This window comes from Pongo pygmaeus, chromosome 5 (assembly GCF_028885625.2).
Source record: "Pongo pygmaeus isolate AG05252 chromosome 5, NHGRI_mPonPyg2-v2.0_pri, whole genome shotgun sequence".
Taxonomy (NCBI): Eukaryota; Metazoa; Chordata; class Mammalia; order Primates; family Hominidae; genus Pongo; species Pongo pygmaeus.
The window spans coordinates 122,597,501-122,618,985 of record NC_072378.2 but is presented as its reverse complement, the minus strand read 5'-3'; the positions used below and the strand labels follow the sequence as shown (position 1 = coordinate 122,618,985).

General features: G+C 36.2%; 1 protein-coding gene across 2 annotated transcripts in view; it reads right to left on the bottom strand.

The window, feature by feature from the left end:
- The window catches only part of HSF2 (heat shock transcription factor 2), a 33,718-nt gene that overhangs the window by 11,959 nt on the left and 274 nt on the right, over positions 1 to 21,485 (bottom strand). For both annotated transcript variants that reach the window (XM_054474722.2, XM_054474723.2), the window contains exons 1-7: positions 21,226 to 21,485; positions 8,546 to 8,654; positions 8,261 to 8,388; positions 7,365 to 7,489; positions 4,708 to 4,783; positions 1,773 to 1,834; positions 791 to 878 (exon numbers count right to left, since the gene is read on the bottom strand). The exon at positions 21,226 to 21,485 is cut by the window's right edge. In XM_054474722.2, the coding sequence (XP_054330697.2) occupies positions 791 to 878; positions 1,773 to 1,834; positions 4,708 to 4,783; positions 7,365 to 7,489; positions 8,261 to 8,388; positions 8,546 to 8,654; positions 21,226 to 21,485 (848 nt within the window). The remainder of the gene's footprint in view (positions 1 to 790; positions 879 to 1,772; positions 1,835 to 4,707; positions 4,784 to 7,364; positions 7,490 to 8,260; positions 8,389 to 8,545; positions 8,655 to 21,225) is intronic.

Below are 21,485 nucleotides of genomic sequence, written 5' to 3'. Positions count from 1 at the left end.
ATATAATATTGAAATGAATAAGCCAAGTGCAGTGGCTAATGCCTGCAATCCCAAAACTTTGGGAGGCTGAGGCAGGCAGATGGTTTGAGTCTGGGAGTTCGAGACCAGCATAGGTGACATGATGAAAATCCATCTCTACAAAAAATACAAAAATTATCCAAGTGTGGTGGCACACAAGTGTAGTCCCAGCTACTCAGGAGACTGAGGCAGGAGAACTGCTTGGGCCCAGGAGTTGGAGGCTGCAGTGAGCCACGATCGTACCACTGTACTCCAGTGTGGGGGCAGAGTGAAACCCCATCTCAAAAAAAAAAAGAAATGAATAAACTAAATCCCTATGTTTAATAAATCTCAAAAGCAACACCAAGTTAAAAAAAAAAAGCCACACTGTAAAATGATATGCACAAAATGATATTATTTACATGAAGTTTAGATATATGCAAAATAATACCAAGTACTGCTCCTGGATTCACACATACAAAATGGCCATGAGAATGATAGATACTAATTCAAGATAGTGATTACCTCTAGGGTAAGCGGGGAAGAGTGAAGAGGGGAGACAAGAGAGGAGGAGAGAGAAAAACTTGGAAACAGGCAACTGGAACAACTAGATTTGTGATGATTTATTTCTTACAATATCTAAAGCAAATAATAAAAAATGTCACAATTTAACAAAGCTGTGGGATGAACACTTGAATTGTTATTCACACTTCTTTGAATGCATGAAACACTGCCTTAATAAAATTTAATCTGAGACAATAAATATAAAATAGACTCTTAACTAAAAAATTACTTTATGATGATGATTATCAGTTGGTTCTTTGACTATGTGCTGAAACAGGTTCTTCTTTTGGGCTCCATTAGTGTTTAGAAGTAGAGGCCTGAAAATCAGAAGAATATGCAGTTCAGTGAAGCAAACATACAATGAATTTAAACTCCCTCTATTAAACTTGCCCAAACACACTTTAATAATGAATAAAAAATTTCAGTAACAATAAATGAACTTAAAAATGATTACATCTTAGGAACAGAAACTGCTGGATGAGAATATCTAGGACTTTCAGTTCTCCACTTTTCTACACTCTTTTTGTTATAATAAACTATTCTCTCCAGTTATACTTCATTGCTTACCGAACCACACAACTCTATGAACTGTATTTATATAGAAAAAAAACAAATAGATAATATCATAAGAACTAATTAGTGGAAGTAGTTAAGGCCATAAAGCTCGATCATAATCAAGTTTTCCCCAAATCTTAGTGTTACAGATCATTTTTTCCTTCCAACTATTCCTTTTGTCCATTATTCTTCTAATGTTTTAGCTGTGACGATAGTAGCTACTGACATTGACAGGTATCACAACCCATGGCTGAGATACAGATTTAAAAAGACTATGAGTGGCTTAGACTAAGAGAGGTCAAGTAAAACAAATTTTCATTTTTTTTGAACATATGGCCTCTTTTTAAAAATTTCCCTCACTCAGGCCTCCTAATGCTACTTTAATAATGTGAATGAAAAGTGAATATTTTGTATTAACTGTATGTATGTCTATAAAGTGACCATTTAGGCTATCCTTATCTCTCACAAACATCAACAGAATGATAAAACTAAAAAATAATACTACTCTAGAGATTTTAAGAGAATAATTTAACAAAGGAGAATTGTTCTTCTGGGACAACAAGCACATACTCAGCAAGTGTAGGCTACTCATGGTTAAACACTAAAAAGTCTGACTGTCTATATACAGGACATAATACTTTATCATAAAAACTTACCTTTTACGTTTTAAACTCACAAGTTGGTTATTTTGAACCAATGTAACAATAAACTGGACAATCTGAAAAAATATAAACAAAAATTATTTCATTATACTGTTAATTCTTTTGTCTCTATTACCAAGTCTTATAAAACAAATTCATATAATAATTTGTCCTCTAAGTCTCATAATTTCTCACATATTAACACTTGAAATCCAGACGCACCTTAGAACCGCTGTCTAAAGAAACATACCAGCTTCCAGGCAGTTTATTTGTTTTGGTGATAAGTACCAAACTTGCCTGGCTATAGATCCCAACTTTTTTACTTCAAATACTTTGAAGATTACATTATGGTGCAAAAGAGAAAACTGGTGTTTGATAGGCAACATTTTTCTTATACCAGGTAACAGAAGCAAAAGAAACTGTCAGTTCCTTCAGAATAATCATAAAATTTTCGAGTTAGAAAAAGGTGATGGGCCAGGCATAGTGGCTCATGCCTGTAATCCTAACACTTCAGGAAGCCTAGGTAGGAGGATTGCTTCAGCCCAGGAGTCGGAGACCAGCCTGGGCAACATCGTGATGCTCCACTTCTAAACAAACAAACTCTGCTTGCAACCAAAGAAAAAAAAGAAAAAGATAAAAGTTTATTGCCTGATTCTATAAAGATTAATGTTGAGACCTATCTGTCAAAACTTGCTACTGACAAGGGAAGCTAATCTTTAATATTTAATTAAATTTAGAGAGAAAATTGTGAAGACACACAAACAAGCTTTCATATTTTATAGTAGTGTTTCTTAAAGTGTGGCCCATAATACCAGGAACACTAGCTTAGGAACTTTGGATATGTTAAATTCCCAGTCCTACTACAGAATTGCTGAATCTGAAATTTGGATCATGGGATCTAGTATGTTTAGAAAACCCTTTAGTGTGACCGGATACTGATGTGAGTATAAGAACCACTGGCTTAGAGTATGTCTTGAAATTACATTGCCAACTTCCTAAAGGTGCTATAAAAGGTGAGGATCGTATGGTAAACTATAAAAAGTAGTATATCACTGAGAAGCTACGAATAAAAGCCAAAATTTATTGGAGCACTATTTAGACTCTGTGCAGAAAGTGTGCTTATAAGCTTTGTGAAGTTACATGATTAAATAGAGTATTATCAATTAAAAGTATCTATTGTACAGCTTCTAACAGTGAGCATTTCCTTACAAAAAAAAGGCTACTAAATGGTCTGCCTTATAATCAATATCAATTTTTCAATGGACAAAAATATAGACATTTTAACTGAAGAGTTTCGTAGTATTAGAGTCTATGAAAAGGAGGGTAGCCACTAAATTGCTTATTCAAGAGAAAATGTTAACAGCTAGTGAAAAGACAATATGTAAGCTTAAAGATATCTATGATACAATTCGACTTCAGTTTTTTTAATTAATAAATGTTATGGGAATATTCTAAAAACTTCAGGTTGAATTTATAAGAACATCACTGGCTAAATTAAATTTCTTCTACATCTCAGTTCTCTTTTGACACTTCTGGATCACATTACACAGGGATTTTTATCTGAAGAAGATAAGGCATCTAACACTTACAGCATGTAACTTCTGTACCTGTTAAGTCCTATAACTGGACCATCACACATATTATTCTCAATTAATCCATGGCTGAGAGTAAATTCCAGGAGCAGAGTAAAAATTCTTGGTTGTCATCATGCATTATATAAACACCACTCACCAAAGCACAGAGATTCAAACTCAAATTTTAGCAGACAGAATGTTAGCATTCATGAAAAACTGAAATGTCACATAGCTATTTTATCAACTATTCTTGCTTTCAGGAAAAAAAAAATCTACACATTATAGAGTGTTGTAAGCTAATATATTACCAAAACACTGTTTCTGAAAAGTATTAACAGACTGTTTCCATAAAGTACAGGTTAAGGTACATCTATTGTTTTAAATCAACTATTCTTAACCAGGCTGCACATTAGAGTTGCCTATGAAAGTTTTAAAAATACATGTACTTGGACTAAACACTTAGAACTGAATTCTACTACATTCAACCTTCACTTGCACACTTTAAAAAAAAAAAAAAAAAAAAAACAGTAAATCTATGTTGACTATAGGCTACAGGCTGCAACTGCTGTTCATCTCTGCTTTAAAGCCTTCTCCATTAGACCCTGATCCTGTCAGTCACAACCCTATTTTTAGTTCAAGGGCCTTCTAAGCAGGAGCAATCAGAAGCTCCCCCTCAAAAAACCTGTTGCTTAAACTCAGAGTCTGGTTTACTCATGAGCAAAAAATAGCTGCCTTAATTACTATGTTTCATCTCTTATTAGCAAATGAAAGCTGATATGCAAAGATTAAATCACAAGGACACAATGAAACGGAGGGATTCCAACTCCTCTATCAAATTTTCAGCTCAGATACTAAAATCTAAAATTCATTTTACAACACTATATTAACTGCTTTTCTGCACAGACTAATAACAGCATACATTGAGAAATCATTTTCTGAACTCATAATTTGGTCAACTGATTTGAAAATATTTGTCATTTGTCTTCTGAGACCTTAACTATGCCTTTTATAATAAAAACCAACAAAAAAACAGTAAGGCTATGCTTTCTAATTTTAAAAGAAATTGGTAGTGTATTAATTTATGCTCATAAAAATAAAGTATTTCAAAATTGTTATATTAGGCAAAAGATCATTTACTAAAAGCTACTGAGACATTATCTGCGAGTATGGAATAGCCATCTTTAGCTAGTGAGAAATTTTTTATTAAAAATATGTAACACTTGGCTTAATTTCATTTCATTTTTTACTTCTATCTGTGCATCCAATATGTAAGAAACTAAGATCAATCACAGACACTCAATAACGACCTTTTTGGGTCACCAACAGTACTCATTAAACAAATGCAAATTATGGTCCTGGGGAAAAGAGCTTCTTACCTTTCGAATAACTTGTTGCTGTTGTGCATGCTTTGCTCGTAATTCTGACACCTCCTTCCAAAGGGACTCATTCTCACTATGTTATAATTTATTAAGCAACAAAACAAAAAAAAATCAATCAAAAAACCAGACCACAGTATCTTTAATTAAGAATACCAGACAACTTAACTACACTTGTTTTTACTATATATATTTATGAGACCAATAAAACTTTGGTTCAATTACATAGGAATGACAACTACCTTGACACAACTCCTGAATCATTCCTTTTTTTAAAAAAAAGGTGTAGCTTTGCTCTGTCGCTCAGACTGAAGTGCAGTGGTACGATCTCGGCTCATTGCAACCTTCGCTTCCAGGGTTCAAGCAATTCTCGTGCCTCAGCTTCCTAAGCAGCTGGGATTACAGGCATGTGCCACCACAACCAGCTAATTTTTTTTGTATTTTTAGTAGAAACGGGGTTTCGCCATGTTGGCCAGGCTGATCTCAAACTCCTGACCTCAGGTGATCCACCCACCTCGGCCTCCCAAAGTGCTGCGATTACAGGCGTGAGCCACCGCACCCAGCACCAGAATCATTCCTTCTTAAGTGTATTATCTGCTACTCATGGCAATAGATACACAGAAACTTAAGACATATGCCTACATCAACACAGTAGTTGGCAATTTACTACTTTTGACAATCTGGCTCATTATTTTTTGCTTAAAAAAAATAAGCTAATCTTTTCGACTGTGGTTACCAAGTGAATTCAGGCCTTCCTAATCACCTTAGGAAACAAAGGGTAGTGATATATACCCAGTACTTCCTATACTCTAAGCACTATGCTAGACATTTTATGTGTATTACTCATTTAAAACTTCTCTAAAAACCACCAAGAAATAAGTCATCATCTCTATTTTATAGATGAGGACACTGAGGTACAGAGAATTGAGGGAACTACTCAAGATGATACAAATAATTTGGTAAGTGTTGAAATCAAACTAAAGTCTGTCAGATTCTAAAACTATCTTAAGATCTATCTCAAACAACAGCATATGTAAACCACTAAAATGTTATTCTGAAAAAGCATATCCAATAATAAACTAATAACTTGCCAAATATGAATAGCTTCTTCTTAGTTACCTTTTTTAATTGAAACTGCATTATGTTGTTAAATGTTAGCAGCACGGATAATGCTGAATACCTATTAAATGCTTTAATTTTCCATCTTTTGTTATTCTCCACAAGTCGTCTTCTTTAATCCAAACTAATATAAAAGGAACTGGAGATTTACATATAAGGGTATACCAAAGGAGATTTTAATATTTATTGAATAACTACTGTATTTTTCTGATTCAAATTAAAAAATGTTGTTATCTGCTTACTAAATAAAGATAAGTAGGGCTGGGTGCGGTGGCTCGTGCCTCTAATTCCAGCACTTTGAAAGGGCGATGTGGGCAGATCACTTGAGGTCAGGAGTTTGAGAACAGCCTGGCCAACATGGTGAAACCCCGTCTCTACTAAAAATACAAAAATTAGCTGGCACATGCCTGTAATCCCAGCTACTAGGGAAGCTGAGGCACAAGAATCGCTTGAACCGGGAGGCGGAGATTGCAGTGAGGTAAGATCAAGTCACTGCACTCCAGACTGGGTAACAGAGTGAGACTGTCTCAAAACAAAAACAAAAACAAACAAACAAAAAGATAAGGAGAAGAAAGTTCCCTCTAAGATACAAAAAATAATTTGGGGATCACTTTCTTTAAGGGCTAAAACTGTGGTCCCAAGGAACTGGGTCAAAGAGCGGCTAGTATACACAAGATACATACAGTAAACAAGTTGTTAAATAAAATACACAAGAAGAGAAAGCCTAAAGCTTATTTAAAAAAGAAATCAAAGTTATAGGTTCCTCTTTTAATGAAGATATTTGAGTTATGATTAACTAAAGTAACGTCCCACATTTGATATGGAAGAGAGAATATGTAAACTAACTACTCTTAAGCCCTTGGCACCTATTAGGATACAGAAAAATTCCAGCTACTTACTAAGAAGAGTAATACACCATCTACTCTATACACAAGTTATTAGTATGGCAAGTTAGAATAATGGTACCAAGAAATGTAGTAAAATAAAATGAAGCATCTTTCTGTAGATAAAAGCTCTGAATAACACTTTTCCAAGTCTATATGAAATAAGTATCAAGCAGGGCAACTCTCTTGCATCATTGTTTTCCGATTTTTTTGTGTCCTACTTTTTCCTAAGAGCCCACACAAAGAATCTTAAGAGACAGCCATTAAACAAAGGATGGGTAACATACAGGGTTTTTATGTCGTATGCCCTCATTGTCTATGAACACCATATGAGCTAATCTAAGTAGAATCATATTTCCTACATCATCTTAAAGACCTACTGTTTATTGCTAAGACTTATACATCAAACTGTTTTGATATGCTTAGGTTTATATCTTCTTCTGACTATCATAATTAAAACAATATTAGGGTAAAGTCAGTGGCCACAAATCAAAGTAAAGGGAATCAATACTTGCAGAAAAATGACCTTTGATCTTGGCTTCAACAAAGTGATCTGAGTACTTATAATAAAACATCAGACAACCTCCAAACTCAACACACATAGACACATACCCAATTCCCAGATTAAAATTATATTTGGAAATAAAACTTTACCTTTTTAATTCAGAAAGCCTGGACTCAATAGTTTCCTGTTTTATCTGAACCTTCTGAGCACTACTTATAATTTTTGTTAAATCTTCCTGACGAATTTTATTTTCTTCTGGTTTTGAAGATGAAACCTTTGAAAAAGTAAATTTAGAAAATCAAAGAAACAGTAAACACCCATGATTGTAATTCAAAGCTTCCCTATTAGAAGAGGTTTTCGTAGCCTGTTCAGGAAGTGAGATCTGGTTCCAAAAGCCCAGGATGAAATGCTAGGGAAGGAATAAACTTCAGAGCTCAATGGGAGAGAACGCAAGGAACAATCTACTTAAAAAAAATTTTTTTTTAATGTGAAAAAGTTTCCACAAGCAGGAATATCTTAGGGTCTTTTATTCTCCCCTTATGCCAAGCTCCTTGCAACTTCCCCCAAGCCTCTTTATTACCACACTCCACATTTAATTAAATTTATGCAGTAAGAGGTTCATGCTAGGCCATTTTCTTTCATGGTCCACCCCTTTTATAGATTCAGTAAAATATCTTATTTTACCAAAAGATATTATGCATTAAAAAATATATTACTGACTGTATTTCTGAATGCCTACTATGTGGGCATATTATATTATTAGAAGAGACTTATTGTAGGCACTGGATGTATAATTACAAACTACAGAAAAAGTCTTCCAGGGAGCTCATATTCTAGCAGGAACTTACTTTTTTCTTTTCTTTTTTTTTTTTTTTTAAGCTAACTTAGGAAAAAAATACAGGGAAACAAGTAAAACTTTATGATCCTAATTCATCCCAACAAGGAACAGTTGTGCATTTCTGTCCTTTCAACAGCTGAAATAAAAATCTTGGCCAAGCACACTCCAGGTCAATACCCTAATTAGCTCATGTTCACAATAGCTCACCTTCCTTTTAATGTTCTCCAACAAGTCATCCTGCCCTTGTTTGAAGTAAGGATGCTGAAATTCTACAGGACCATCTCTTTCTTGCTTTACAATTCCAGAGTCGATATGTACTACTTTACGGAAACCATCTGAAAAATATTCAAAATTCAAATGACTAAAATAAACGAGTCAAAATTTGGTGGTGCTTATATGGAATAATTTTCCTTTACCACCCTAATGGGGAAAAAAAATGGCTTCATCAGTAGCTGATAATGGTACTCCAAATAAACTGCTGTCCATACTCACACATATTCAGTTGCCTCACAAAGCTTGCCATGTTATTGTGCTTGAAATATTTGGGAAGAATTTCTTTTGCAAATCGTTGCTCATCCAAGACCAGAAAACTCTGGCCATTCTGCAAGGGGAAAAAAAAAAGAAAGAAAAAGTAAATTAGTTAAGTTCCTATGACACATGGTGATATATTTATACATCCCACAACTGTCTTGAGTAGTCCAGTCCTTCCTTGATGCCTTCAGACCAACATTCTATTCTTGACAACAGGAACAAGAAACAAATTGCAATTAAGCAACAAATTGCAATTAAGCTTTTTGATGTCAACCTCAAAAGTTTAGCATCTCAAACCAAATGCCACATCACACTCTATGGTGAAATATTAGAATTTCCATTAAACCAGAAATGAGAAAATGAAATACAATTATGTAGCCAGCATAATTGTTTCAAAACTAGTGCAATTAAGACCAAAAAAAAAAAAAGATTTTGAGAGGAAGTACCATTTTATAATTATTTGCAGTAGACATAATTGTATCTTTGTAAAATCAATTTAAAAACCCTTTAAAAATTCAGTAAGATACGTGGTTACTAAATTAATATTAAAAGTCACTAGTGTTTTTCTCTACAAAAAACAAACACCTGGAAACACTACAAAAATAAAGTAATCAAAGTAGCATGGTACTGGCATACTGACAAACATATAGATCAATGAAATAAAATAGACAGCCCAGAAATAAACCCTGCCAAAGTATTTTTGACAAGAGTGTCAAGACCATTCAATAAAAAAAGGACAGTCTTTTCAACAAATGATGCTGGGAAAACTGGATATCTACATACAAAAAAATGAAGTTAGACCCTTACCTGATACCATATATAAAAACTAACTTCAAATCAATCAAAGACCTAAACACAAGAGCTAAAGAAACTTTTAACAATAGTAAAGCATGACATTAGATTTGGCAATGATTTATTAAATGTAACACTAAAAGTACAGGCAACAAAAGCAAAAATAGATAAATGGAACTACATCAAATCTAAAAACTTTTATGAAGACTACTAACAGACTGAAAAGGCAGCCCTCAGAATGGAAAGAAGAAAGTGCAAATCATATATCTCATAAAGAGTTAATATCCAGAACATAGATAGAACTCTTAAAATTCAAAAAGAACAAAAGACAAAAAAACCCCAAACAACCCGATAAAAAACGAGCAAGGACGTGAGTAGATATTTCTTCAAAGAAGATATACAAACTGCCAATAAGCAAATAAAAAGATGGTCAGTAACACAAATCATTAGGGAAATGAAAATCAAAACTAAAACAACACACTACTTCACACCCATTAGAATGGCTATTATCAAAAACTCATAAAACAAGTGTTGGCAAGCATGTGGAGAAATTGGAATATTGGTGCATTATTGGTGGGAATGTTAAAATAGTGTGGTTGCTGTGGAAAACACTATGATAGTTCCTTTAAAAATTAAACAAAGAACATATAATCCAGCAATTCCATTCCTAGGTATATACTCAAAAAAAAAAAAAAAAAAAACCAAAAACAACAACAAAAAAACAAAAAAAAAAAAAACCATAAAAGCAACGACTTGAACAGATATTTGTACCCCATGTTCACAGTAGCATTTTTCACAACAGGCAAAAGGTAGAAGTAACTTCAGTATCCACTAACACACGGTGAAATATATATGGATAAAGTATGGTATATACATGCCATGAAACATTATTTCACCTAAAAAAGGAAATTCTCACAAGCTACAACATGGAAAGAACTTTGAAAACATTATGCTGTGAAATAAGCCAGTCACAAAAGAACAAACACTGTACAATTCCCCTTATATGAAGTTTCCATAATAGCCAATTTCAGAGACAAAAAGTAGAATGGTGGTGGTCAGGGGCTGCGGGGAGGAAGGAGTTAGAAGTTATTGTGAAATGGGTATAAAGTTTCAGTGTGGAAAGATAAAAATTGTTCTGGAGATGGTTGGTGGTAATGGTTGCCTAACAATGTGACTCTAACTTAATGCACTTAAAATGGTTAATCTTATGTTATGTATATTTTACCACAATTAAAAAAATTAGAAACTAAAATGGAATAAAAAATCCCAATAATAATAGAAAAATGTTAAGTATCTAAAAATAAAATTTAAAAATATACAGGAACTTTAAAAATATTAAAACTATAGAAATATAAAAGGAAGACAAATGCAGTATTGTAAAGGTGTCAATTCTCTCTAAATTAACCAATACATTAAATTCTCTCTTAATTAAAAAAATGATTTGTGGAGTAAAGATGAATGGATGCTATCATAACCAAATGTTAGGTACTTAAGTTCATTTGTAAAAATAATTACATAACAACAGGCAAGAAAATATTGAGAACAATGGGGAGGAGTATTTTAACCCTACCCAATATAGATTATAAAATTATAGTGTTAACAATTTAGTACAAAAGAAGAAGTGATTAAATAGATGAATGGACTGACTAGAGAGGACAGATGAACCAGCAAATCTGAGAATTTACCAGGTAATAAGTCAAGATGGCATTCAAATGGGGGGATAATCAGGACAGAAAACGATTGAGAAATTTTCCGTTTGGGAAGAAAAATAAGAGCTCAATGTCATCTCACTCTTTACAACCAAGCTTTTGGAGACATGACATAATAAACCCAGAAGACATATAGATAAAATATAAATTTATAAACCCAGAAGACATATAGATGAAATATAAATTTATCCAGGGAGACTGCTAGCTTCCTACTCTATCTCTACTCTCCTCTACTTTCTTCCTAACAGAAACACAACTTTGATGAAAAACACATTGTGAAATTTAGAAGAGACCCAGACACATAAATGAAGAATGTAGAGCAAAACAAAATGATTTTCCCTTATTAGATTAAATTTACAACCCTTGACAATAACCAGTATTGGCAACTAGGTAATTATCAAAATTAAAATGCATACATCTTTTCCTATCTTAAAAGAACTTTCCCTCTTACACCTTCTTTTTCAATTTACCCATCTGTCTTTTCCTTAACTGCAAAATTTAACAAGCAGGTATTTTAAACCCCCCTTCTCCAATTCAGGACCATCCACTTACTCTCACTGAAAACTGCTTTTGGTTCCCTCACTCGACTGAAATCAGATTTCTAAAATGTCAAATATCAAATTAAATGCCCTCTTTTCAGTCCTGATCTTCCTACACCTCTCTGTGGCATTTCATTTGGTACAACTAATAATCTCCTCCTTAAATGTTCTACTCTCTGGGCTTTGATGCTAAACACTGTTGAGTCTCTTATCTCTCATATTTCCTTTCAATTTTCTTCCACCTATCAAATAAGAGGTAGCTGTGTTTTCCAGGTTTTTATCCTTGATCATGGCACCATTCATATTCTTTCCTTAGACAAAGCAAAGAATATGAAATATTCTTTCCTCATCCACAGTAGGGTATCTTATTACTGACTTTATTTTATAATAAACACATCTACAGCTGTGTCCCTGATCATCTCAAATTACACACTTCAATTTAAAATGTTAACATTTTTTACACTATGTTCTTTAACTCAGTATGTTCTAAACCCATTTCCTGTTTTCCCCCGAAGTCAATCTTTTCTTGTGTCTTCCATTCTACCAAGTTCCTTCCCCACTAAGTTACCCGACTATATTGATGTCGGAAAAAAAAAAATGAAGTTAAAAACTCTCATTCTAACAGCTAGTAAGGTGGAAACATTAAAAACATTCCCTTTAAAAATTAAGAACAAAGCCAGAATCCCATGATAATTGCTTCTACTCACTCTTAGTTACTGCCAAAAGAAAAATGGAAGGCATAAGGTCTGAAAGGAAGAAAATAAATGTCAATCACAGATACTACGGGTGTACTCAGAAAACTGAAATCAGTAAAACGATTTGCTCACTGATTTATTATCAACAGACAAAAATTACTTGTATTTCTAATTACCAGCAACAGGTAGAAATCTATTTTTAAGTCAAGAACACCATTTACAACATATATAAGATATCCAGGAAGAAAATGAACAAAGATCCACAAGTCCTAATAGCAAACATAAATCAACAAAATGAATTTAGAAATAAGCCTTGTCATGAGAATACACAACACAGAGAGATCGATTTTCCCTAATCTGATTTATATAGTTTTGATGCAATTGCAGCAAAAATCCAAAAGGCTTTTTTTCTTTATGGAACTTGATTTTAAAACCTATGTGGAAGAGCTAAAGACCAAAAATACTTAAGGCACTCCTGAAGGACAGATTATCCTACCAAAAGACTTTTTCTGAAGCTATAGTAATTAAGACAGCAGAAGACAGGCACAGGATAAATTGTCCAATGGAATGGCATAAAGACTCCAGAAACAAAACCACTGAATGTTTGTGTCCCCCAAAATTCTATGTTGAAACCCTTGCCCCTGATCTGGTGGTATTTGGAGGTAGGGCCTTTGGGAGGTAATTAGGTTCAGAGGAGGTAAAGAAGATAGGACCCCCAGGTTAGGTTAGTGTCCTTATAAGATAAAAGAGACCAGAACACACTCTCACTCTCACTCTCTCTCTCTCTCTCTCTCTCTCTCTATGCCATTGGGAAGACACAGAGAGAAGGCAGCTGTCTGCAAAGCAGAGAAAGCTCTAACGCAGGAACTGAAATGGCCAGTGCCTTCATCTTGGACTTCTCCGCCTCCAGAACTATAAAAAATAAATGCCTGTTGTTGAAGCCACCTGGTCTATGATATTTTGCTACGGCAGCCCAACTGATTAAGACAATATCTATATTTACTTGTGACGTAAGATAGAAGTGGCAATATAGATCATCGGAAAAGGAAGAACTACTCAGTAAAGGTGCTAGACAACTAAAACGTAAAAAGCCACAAACTGCAAGATATGGCCAAAACATAAACTCGAATATGTAGAATATATAGGAATTCTCACAAATAATAAAACAACAACAGAAAAATGGCAAAACAAACATTTCACAGAACAGGAAACACAAATGGCCAACAAACATGAAAAGGTTTTAGAACTCGTTAATAATCAAGAAAATATAAATCGAAACCTCATTGAGACAACGCTTTACATCAATTAGATTGGTAAAAAGTAAGAACAATAACTAATACACAGTTTTGAAGAGGTAGATTAACAGAAAATCTCATACATGGCTAATAGCGGAATAAGCTGGTGTGATCTCTTTGGAAGATAATTCACACTATCTTGAGGTTAGACATTTCATATCCTATATCCCAGCAATTCATGTGAGTGTACAGACCTTAGAGAAACTCTTGCTTATATACACCAGGAGAGATATACAAGAATATTCCTAACAGTATGTGACACAGCTGATCTCTTTCCTGAGCCATTTTCTTTCATTAACTTCTGTGGGTTCACTCCCTTGATTTTCCTTCTTTTTCACTGTTCTGTCTCAGCCTCCTTTGCTGGCTTTTGTCTTCATACTCCCTAAATGTTGGAATAATACATCTTTTGGTTCCTTCTATCTTCACAGAAGATGATTTCATTAAGTCTCCTGGCTTTACCAGTTACAAGGTCCAAACTCCACCCTGAATGCCAAAGTCTTATACTCAACAACCTATTCAACATTTCCACTTGGACATCTTGGAGTGTGGAAGTTAGTCAAGCTGTTCAAAAATACTCCTGTTTTTTTTTCTAGCACTGCACTTCCTCATCCCTTTTGAAATTAGGTGTGGCCATATGACTAGGCATGGTCAAATTTAAGAAAAATTAAACAATTTTCAAGTTGTTTCAAATACTACTAGAGATCTATTTTTAATCTCAAAGTTAATATGCCAAAAAGAATCTCTAACATCCTTCCTCAGCAAATGGATTTCTCCTGTAGTTCAAACCAAATTTATGAATCATTTTTAATTGTCATTCCTCCAACCATAGCCAATTTATCAATTTATCAGCAAATCCTGCAGCTTTGCCTTCAAAGATTTCAAAGCTACGTCTCAATACCTTGACTGCTGCTACTTTAGTCTCAGCCATCAATATTTTCAATACCCTATAGGAAAACTGTGAGTCTTCTAACTGGTCCCCTCATTTCCAATCTTCTTACTATAGATCTAGGGCCCTATACCATCTGCTCCTGCCTACCTCCCTACCCTCACTCTCCTAATTCCCTAAAGATACTCTAATCACATGGGCCTTCCTGCTTCCTTGACAGCCACATTCAAGGCCTTTCCTTTTGTCATTCCCCTTTGGCCCATCTTTTCTAATCATTTAGATCTCTCCTCAAACATCGTCTCCTTGGAGAGGCTTTCCTCATCACCTTACCTAAAATATCCACAAATCCTAGTCTGTTTATGGGCCAGTTATCAATTTATTGCTCCAAATTCATTCTTCATTGTCTGCTTTACAAGCATAGAGCTAGGTTCCTTAAATAAATATCTTTCTTTTTCTAGGTGCCATGATGTTAAGTTTTGTCAGCAGGGGATAAAAGAGAGATATTACAAGAAAAAGGAGTTCTTGTTCCTGACTCATGTATCCTTGGCAAGCTTCTGCAGTGGAGGCAGGTTCTCCAGTGCCTAGCTCTTGATATTAACGGTGGTCAGCAACACCCAAAGACCATCAGTTTTCACTGGTGCTCCCTCTCCCTTGGGAGGTTTCAAAGCAGAGTATCTCTAACAAGATATCTCCCCATAAACAGTTTTTTAGGGTACTCCAGAACAGGGATTTATAAACTTTTTCTTAAAGGGACAAGTAATAAATTAGGCTTGCAGATTATAACATCATAACTCTACCTTTGTAGTGATAAAGCAGATACAGACAACATGTAAACAGATTGGGCATAGCTGTGTTCTATTTAAACTTTATTTATAAAACAGCTGGCAAAAGGACTACAGTTTGCCAACCCCTGACCTAGAGGGCATATTTGCCAGCAAGTTTTGAAGGATGCATTTCCAGTAAGTTCCACCAGAGCAACACCAGTGACTTCTCTGCTACTGAGTCATGGCCATAATCTTTACAATAAGGTAAGAATCTTAGCCTTGGCAAAAAGGGTTCTTACTTGGGCACTCTATTAGTGGCTGCTTCTTAAAACTATTCTTGTATTCTTTTAATTTTCTTTAATTTCCCTGATATAGTCAGTAACTCTATTAAACTTACCCTCTTGAAAATACCTGTGGCTTCTGACTTATGATTGCATCTTAACCAACACACAGTTTATCTCTTTTTTTTTAAAGGCATTTATCACTAACTGAAATTATATTGATTGTGTTTTGCTTGCTTTTAATTTTTTTTTTTTTTTAAGAGACAGGGGTCTCAGTATGTTGCCCAAGCTAGCCTCAAACTCCTGGGCTCAAGCAATCCTCCCAACTTAGCCTCCCCAGTACCCGGGACTACAGATATGCACCACCATACCCAGCTTGTATTTGCTTACTATTTATTGATATCCACCACTCAAATGTAAGCTCCATAAAGGTAGGCACTTTGGTTCACTACTGAATGAATTCCTAATACCTAGCATACTATTAGGTCATAACAGATTCATAACAAATATCTGTGACTGACTAAATTAATCTTTGGCCAAATAAACGGAATTTTTAGAATTTCAACTATTTGATTATATAAAATAGGGAGATGACAATAATCTCTTGCTATACCTGTGCTCACTCTCTCTCACATACACTCCTTATTCATTCACATCACTCTATCTCTGCTTATTGTATTCCCTCAGTCTCTATTCTAAAATTAGTAAATAACTTCTTTGAGTGCAAAAATTCACCTTCCTGTCTTTTAAACCTGTGAGGTTCAAGCAATACAACACAGAATCTCCCTAAGTATTTTACAAGGATGAGAAAACTACTACTGAGTGAGGTGGGAAAGATAGGCACCTTCTCCTTAAACCTTACCCACAAATGTTGGCAAGAGTCCAAAGACTAGAAACAGTCATTACTCTCCAAAGTAACCTTTTGGCACTCTTGTTAAAACACTCAAAATATTCCTAATAATCTAATACTTCAGCCACATTACTTTAAAACATTTTTCGGAACAGAAATTTGTGACTTGCCAATCTATAATATTTAATATGCACCAGCCACTCTTTTAGAGTCTTTGGCTCATTCTTTCTCTTATATATACAAATAAAAATACTTGAAAATAAATCTTTCAACTTTTCTGCAGGTCCATCTAAGTTGGATTTTACCCCCATCCTCCCACACTTGTAGCCTTTCTTATTTTCACTTTGAAATACTAATATAATGCAATGGTTGCTGGGATGTTCAAAACAATACTAGCACTTTGTGAAGTCCAAGGGCCTACTGCTCAAATTCATCCAAAACAGCTAGAAAACAATGGAAAAATTCTGTTTTTGCTCTTTCTCCCTCCTACCTATTTCCTAATTCATCTCTGCTGACATGAGGGGGATAGAGAAGCAGAGAATGCCAAAGGGCACAAAAAGGGGGAAAAGCTGGGTATGAAGTCTTTGGTGGAAATCACTTCATTTTCTCAAACAATCTGAAGAACAGAGACAAAGGTAACAACACTGACAAAAGGATGACCTTCCAGTTCTTTCCTTCTTTTATACTGCTTCACTTCAGCATACATTGGTTGTAACATTTCATTAACTTGTAAAGGCTGTTTTTTACTATATAACTTCATTTAACCTCTACAGCCTTGTCTCTGAATATCAAGTTTCACCAGTTGCTTCCAAGCTAATATGTGCCCTCTCTTTAGGACACTTAAGATTTAAAACAGCTTCAGGTCGTCTGACAGTACAATCTCTGTACTTGATTCTGACAACAGACTACCAAAGCCAAGAACAGTTATATAAAATTTTACATTTAAAGGAAATGTTAAAAAAAAATGAAACTTTTCATTTTTGTTCTTCAGAAGAGTAAGGAGAAAATGGAAATATGTAAAACATACTTTCTTTTCTTTCTGTTTTTGTTGTTGTTGTTGTTGTTCTGAGACAGGATTTCGTTCTGTTGCTCAGGCTGGCTTGCAGTAGTGTGATCTCAGCTCACTGCAACCTCCGCCTCGTGGGCTCAAGCCATCTTCCCTCTTCAGCCTCCTGAGTAGCTGGGACTAAAGATGCATGCCACTATACCTGGCTACTTTCTGTATTTTTTTGTAGACACAGGGTTTCACCATGTTGCCCAGGCTGGTCTCAAACTCCTGGGCTCAAGCAATCTGCCCATCTTGGCCTCCCAAAGTGCTGGGATTACAGGCATGAGCCACCACGCCTAGCCACATTATGCTTTCTTAAAGACAGTCTGGAATTAAGGCATTTCTATTATTTTAGACTCAATAACACATTTAAGTATAATTTCAGTTGTTCAGATTATATTCTTGTATTTAATGGTGAGAGGTATTATTTCACTTTTCAATTTTGTCATATTGCAAATTTCAAGGAAAATTAAAGTTATGTAAGTCTCCAGAGATATTATCCAGAGATATCACCAACTGCGTTTTCCAAAACGCAGTTGGTAAGTTTTTTTCCCTTGCCTTACACTCAAGGTAGAGAAATAAATTATTTTCCACCATTGAAAAAAAAAATTGCACAAAAGATTGGTTCCCAAAACAACTGCTTCTTCTGAAAGTTCTCAATGATTTTCATAGTATAAATGCTAAATTACCTCAACAGAAATACAACACAAGTTTGAAGGAAACCAGAAACCACCATAAATAGCAACTTTTAAAAGATGAGAGTACCTGGGCGCCAGTGGCTCACGCCTGTAATCTCAACACTTTGGGAGGCCAAGATGGGTGGATCACTTGAGGTCAGGAGTTTCAGACTGCCTGGCCAACATGGTGAAACACTGTCTCTACTAAAAATACAAAAATTAGCCAGGCATGGTGGTGCGCATCTGTAATCACAACTACTCGAGACGCTGAGGCAGAAGAATCGTTTGAGCCCAGGAGGCAGAGGTTGCAGTGAGCCGAGATCGTACCTCTGTACTCCAGGGTGACAGAGTGATACTCTACCACAAAAAAAAACGAATATGATATAGTGTGATATAGTCTCTGCCACCTAGAAATTCAAAGCCTGTTGAGGACTATTATATCATCATTCCTACCACTCTCATTACATTTTCTAGGGATTTCATTTATTCATCAAAGAAAAGAGAAAGATGAAAGTAACTTATTTTGGTTTTTCCACCTAACATTATTGTTAAAGTTTTACTTTTCAGTATTAGCACTGCTTTTAGAAAAATCCATGGAGAGCACAAGTGAGACAGCTGCCTAAGCAACTAGGCTTAGCCCTAGACAACATTTATTCAGAACTGTCCATTGACTTGTGGCAAGCAACATTTTGGTATAAAACTAAATATGTCAACTTGTATTAAGTCTAGTTCTATTGGTGGAAGACTGATCTGGGAGCTCAGAAATCTATTAGGGTAGGTGTGTCCAATCCTTTGGTTTTCCTGGGCAACATTGGAAGAAGAATTGTCTTGGGCCATACATAAAATACACTAACACTAATGATAGCTGATGAGCTTAAAAGCAAAATTGCAAAAATATCTCATGTTTCTTTAAGAAACTTTATGAATTTGTGTTGGGCCGCATTCAAACCCATCCCTGGCCACATGTGAGCCTCGGGTTGGACAAGCTTATGTTAGGGTCTTATCTCCGATCTTGGTGAGCTGAGTAATTATGGATAAATAATCTCACCTGTCCAAGCCTCAAATCCTCATCTATACAATGATGAGGCTAACCTAGATGATCTCTAAGATTCATTTCAAACATAATTTTATCTTCATCATTCCTACCACTCCATTACATTTTCGAGGGATCTCATTTATTCATCAAACAATTATTAAACACCTAGTGTGTCTCTGGCACAGTGATCTCACTGAGCTTACATTTTGATTGTCCCATTGGCATATTAGAAAATTAGTTAACACATAAGCTTAAAGTTAATAATGGGATTAAAAAATGGTTAAGTGGCTTGTTTATTTGGCTTAGAACTCATAGAATGATGCATTTACGGATCAGTACGAAACTCTCCACATTGGACACTTCTCAGAAAATAAGAATGTTATTAAAACACTGTTACTAATCAGAATTTAATAGGCCTACCACTGACATGACAGTCTGATTAAAAGCAACTGCCAATATATATAGCCCCTATTTCTGGCCCATAAAAGACAAAAAGGTATGATACAGTCAGCTTTCATGGGGAGAGAATCTCAGTCCAATCTCTAACACGAATACATGTCTGAGTAACAGTCTGTGCTGATCCTTCCTGTCAACTTTTAATCCTTCTAACTGATGAAAAGCATGAGACATGTGCTTATTTTAAGTACATGCTAGTGGCTGGCTTTCTTATTTTCACCTAGCTTTGTACAATTGTACAGAATTCATTAAATGCTTAATATAAATACTCATGCCCCCCTACTCAACTCCAAGCAGGGAGTGGGGCTAAAGGGATAACTCAGTTGCTCATAAGGAACACCCAAAAATTAAATTCTAGAAGGAAGTCAGAAAAAAGAACAAATAATAACACAAGGCAAACTATGGTATTACAGAAGTCAAAACTTCAGGGTCTTAATATGGTGCTCACTCCCTGTTAAGACAAAAGTAAATAAAACTGAGAGTTGCTATAATAGGAGGAGAACAGGAAAGAAAGGAGGACGGGAGATAACATTTACTCAGCACTTAACAGGTACCAGGCACTATGCAGGTAGTTTTCACTTATTCTTCTCAAGAACTACACATATGAAAATATGCCTCAATAGGTGATCATCTGCAATAAGAGTTAACCACTTCCCTTCATAAAAATGATTCCAACAGCCTAGGAGTGTATTCTAATGCAGATGCACTGTGGATGTAAATAATCATTCTGCCTAAAATCTTGTATTTGGAACTGATATAGGTCTTGGGTCACCTAGGCAACCCATCCACCTTATGAACGATTTAACTTAGGCCAGACAAGATAAAGGGCTGGACTAAGATCATCCTTGTTTAGAAGCAGAGTTGAGATCAAACCAATAATCAACACATCGATATGCCCCTCTGCTGGTAACTGTTCAGCGAAATTTAGTAACTACTAAGTTACCACCTATTAGTACTTTATTAAAACAATCCTAATAATCCGATTATACAAATAGCACAGAATCTCAAAAGAATAATTTATTAATTTCTATATATTTTTAAAATCAACTGATAAGCAGTAACCTGCGTTTGAACACGTCTATTTCCCTGACTGCTCTCCACATAAAGATGCCAGATGCAAAAGCAGTGTTGGGGGAACAGGGGGTGATCGGTCGCTGAGGTAAAGATCGCCTCCTATAAAGCCCCACGTTGATGATCCTGGCCCTGGGCTCCCTGTCCCCGCCGCGATTTGTAACCCCTGAGCCGGGCGGGAGGACGGAGGATGAGTGTGCAGTAAAGAGGCTCCCGCGCCCTCGGCTCGCCGATTCCCCTCGCGACGCCGGGCCGGTTCCGAACGCTGACCGGACCGTTAAGGGGCTGCATGGGCCGCTACGCCCCGCGCGGGCCGCCCCTCCCCCACCGCGGCCTGAGGCGAGCGGCGCTGCCGGCCGGGCCCCCGCGGCTCCCCAAGCGAACAATACAGGGGGTCCCCCGCGAGGCCGAACGCCAAGGCCCCGCACCGCGGGCCTCGCAGACAGCGTCGAGCCGCAAGGCCGCGAGAGACCACCCCGCAGGAGAGCGAGTGAGGAGGCGGTTATTCAGGGGGTTCAGAGGCCGCCGTGGCCTGACCGTACCTGGCTCCAGGTGATGAACTCGTTAGTGTGGGTTTCCTCCACAAGCGTCCACAGCTTGCTGAGGAAAGCCGGCACGTTCGAACTCTGCTTCATTGTTAACGCGGCGCAGGGATTCCAAATTCTACACCCGAACGCGGTGGTAGCAGCGGCAGCAGCTACGGCAGCTACGGCAGCAGCTCCCCGAGAACGCCCACAACGCAGGCGCAGCAGATCTTGGTCCCCGCCCCCCCCAACCCCGCCAGGCGCGCGGCGAGGCCGAG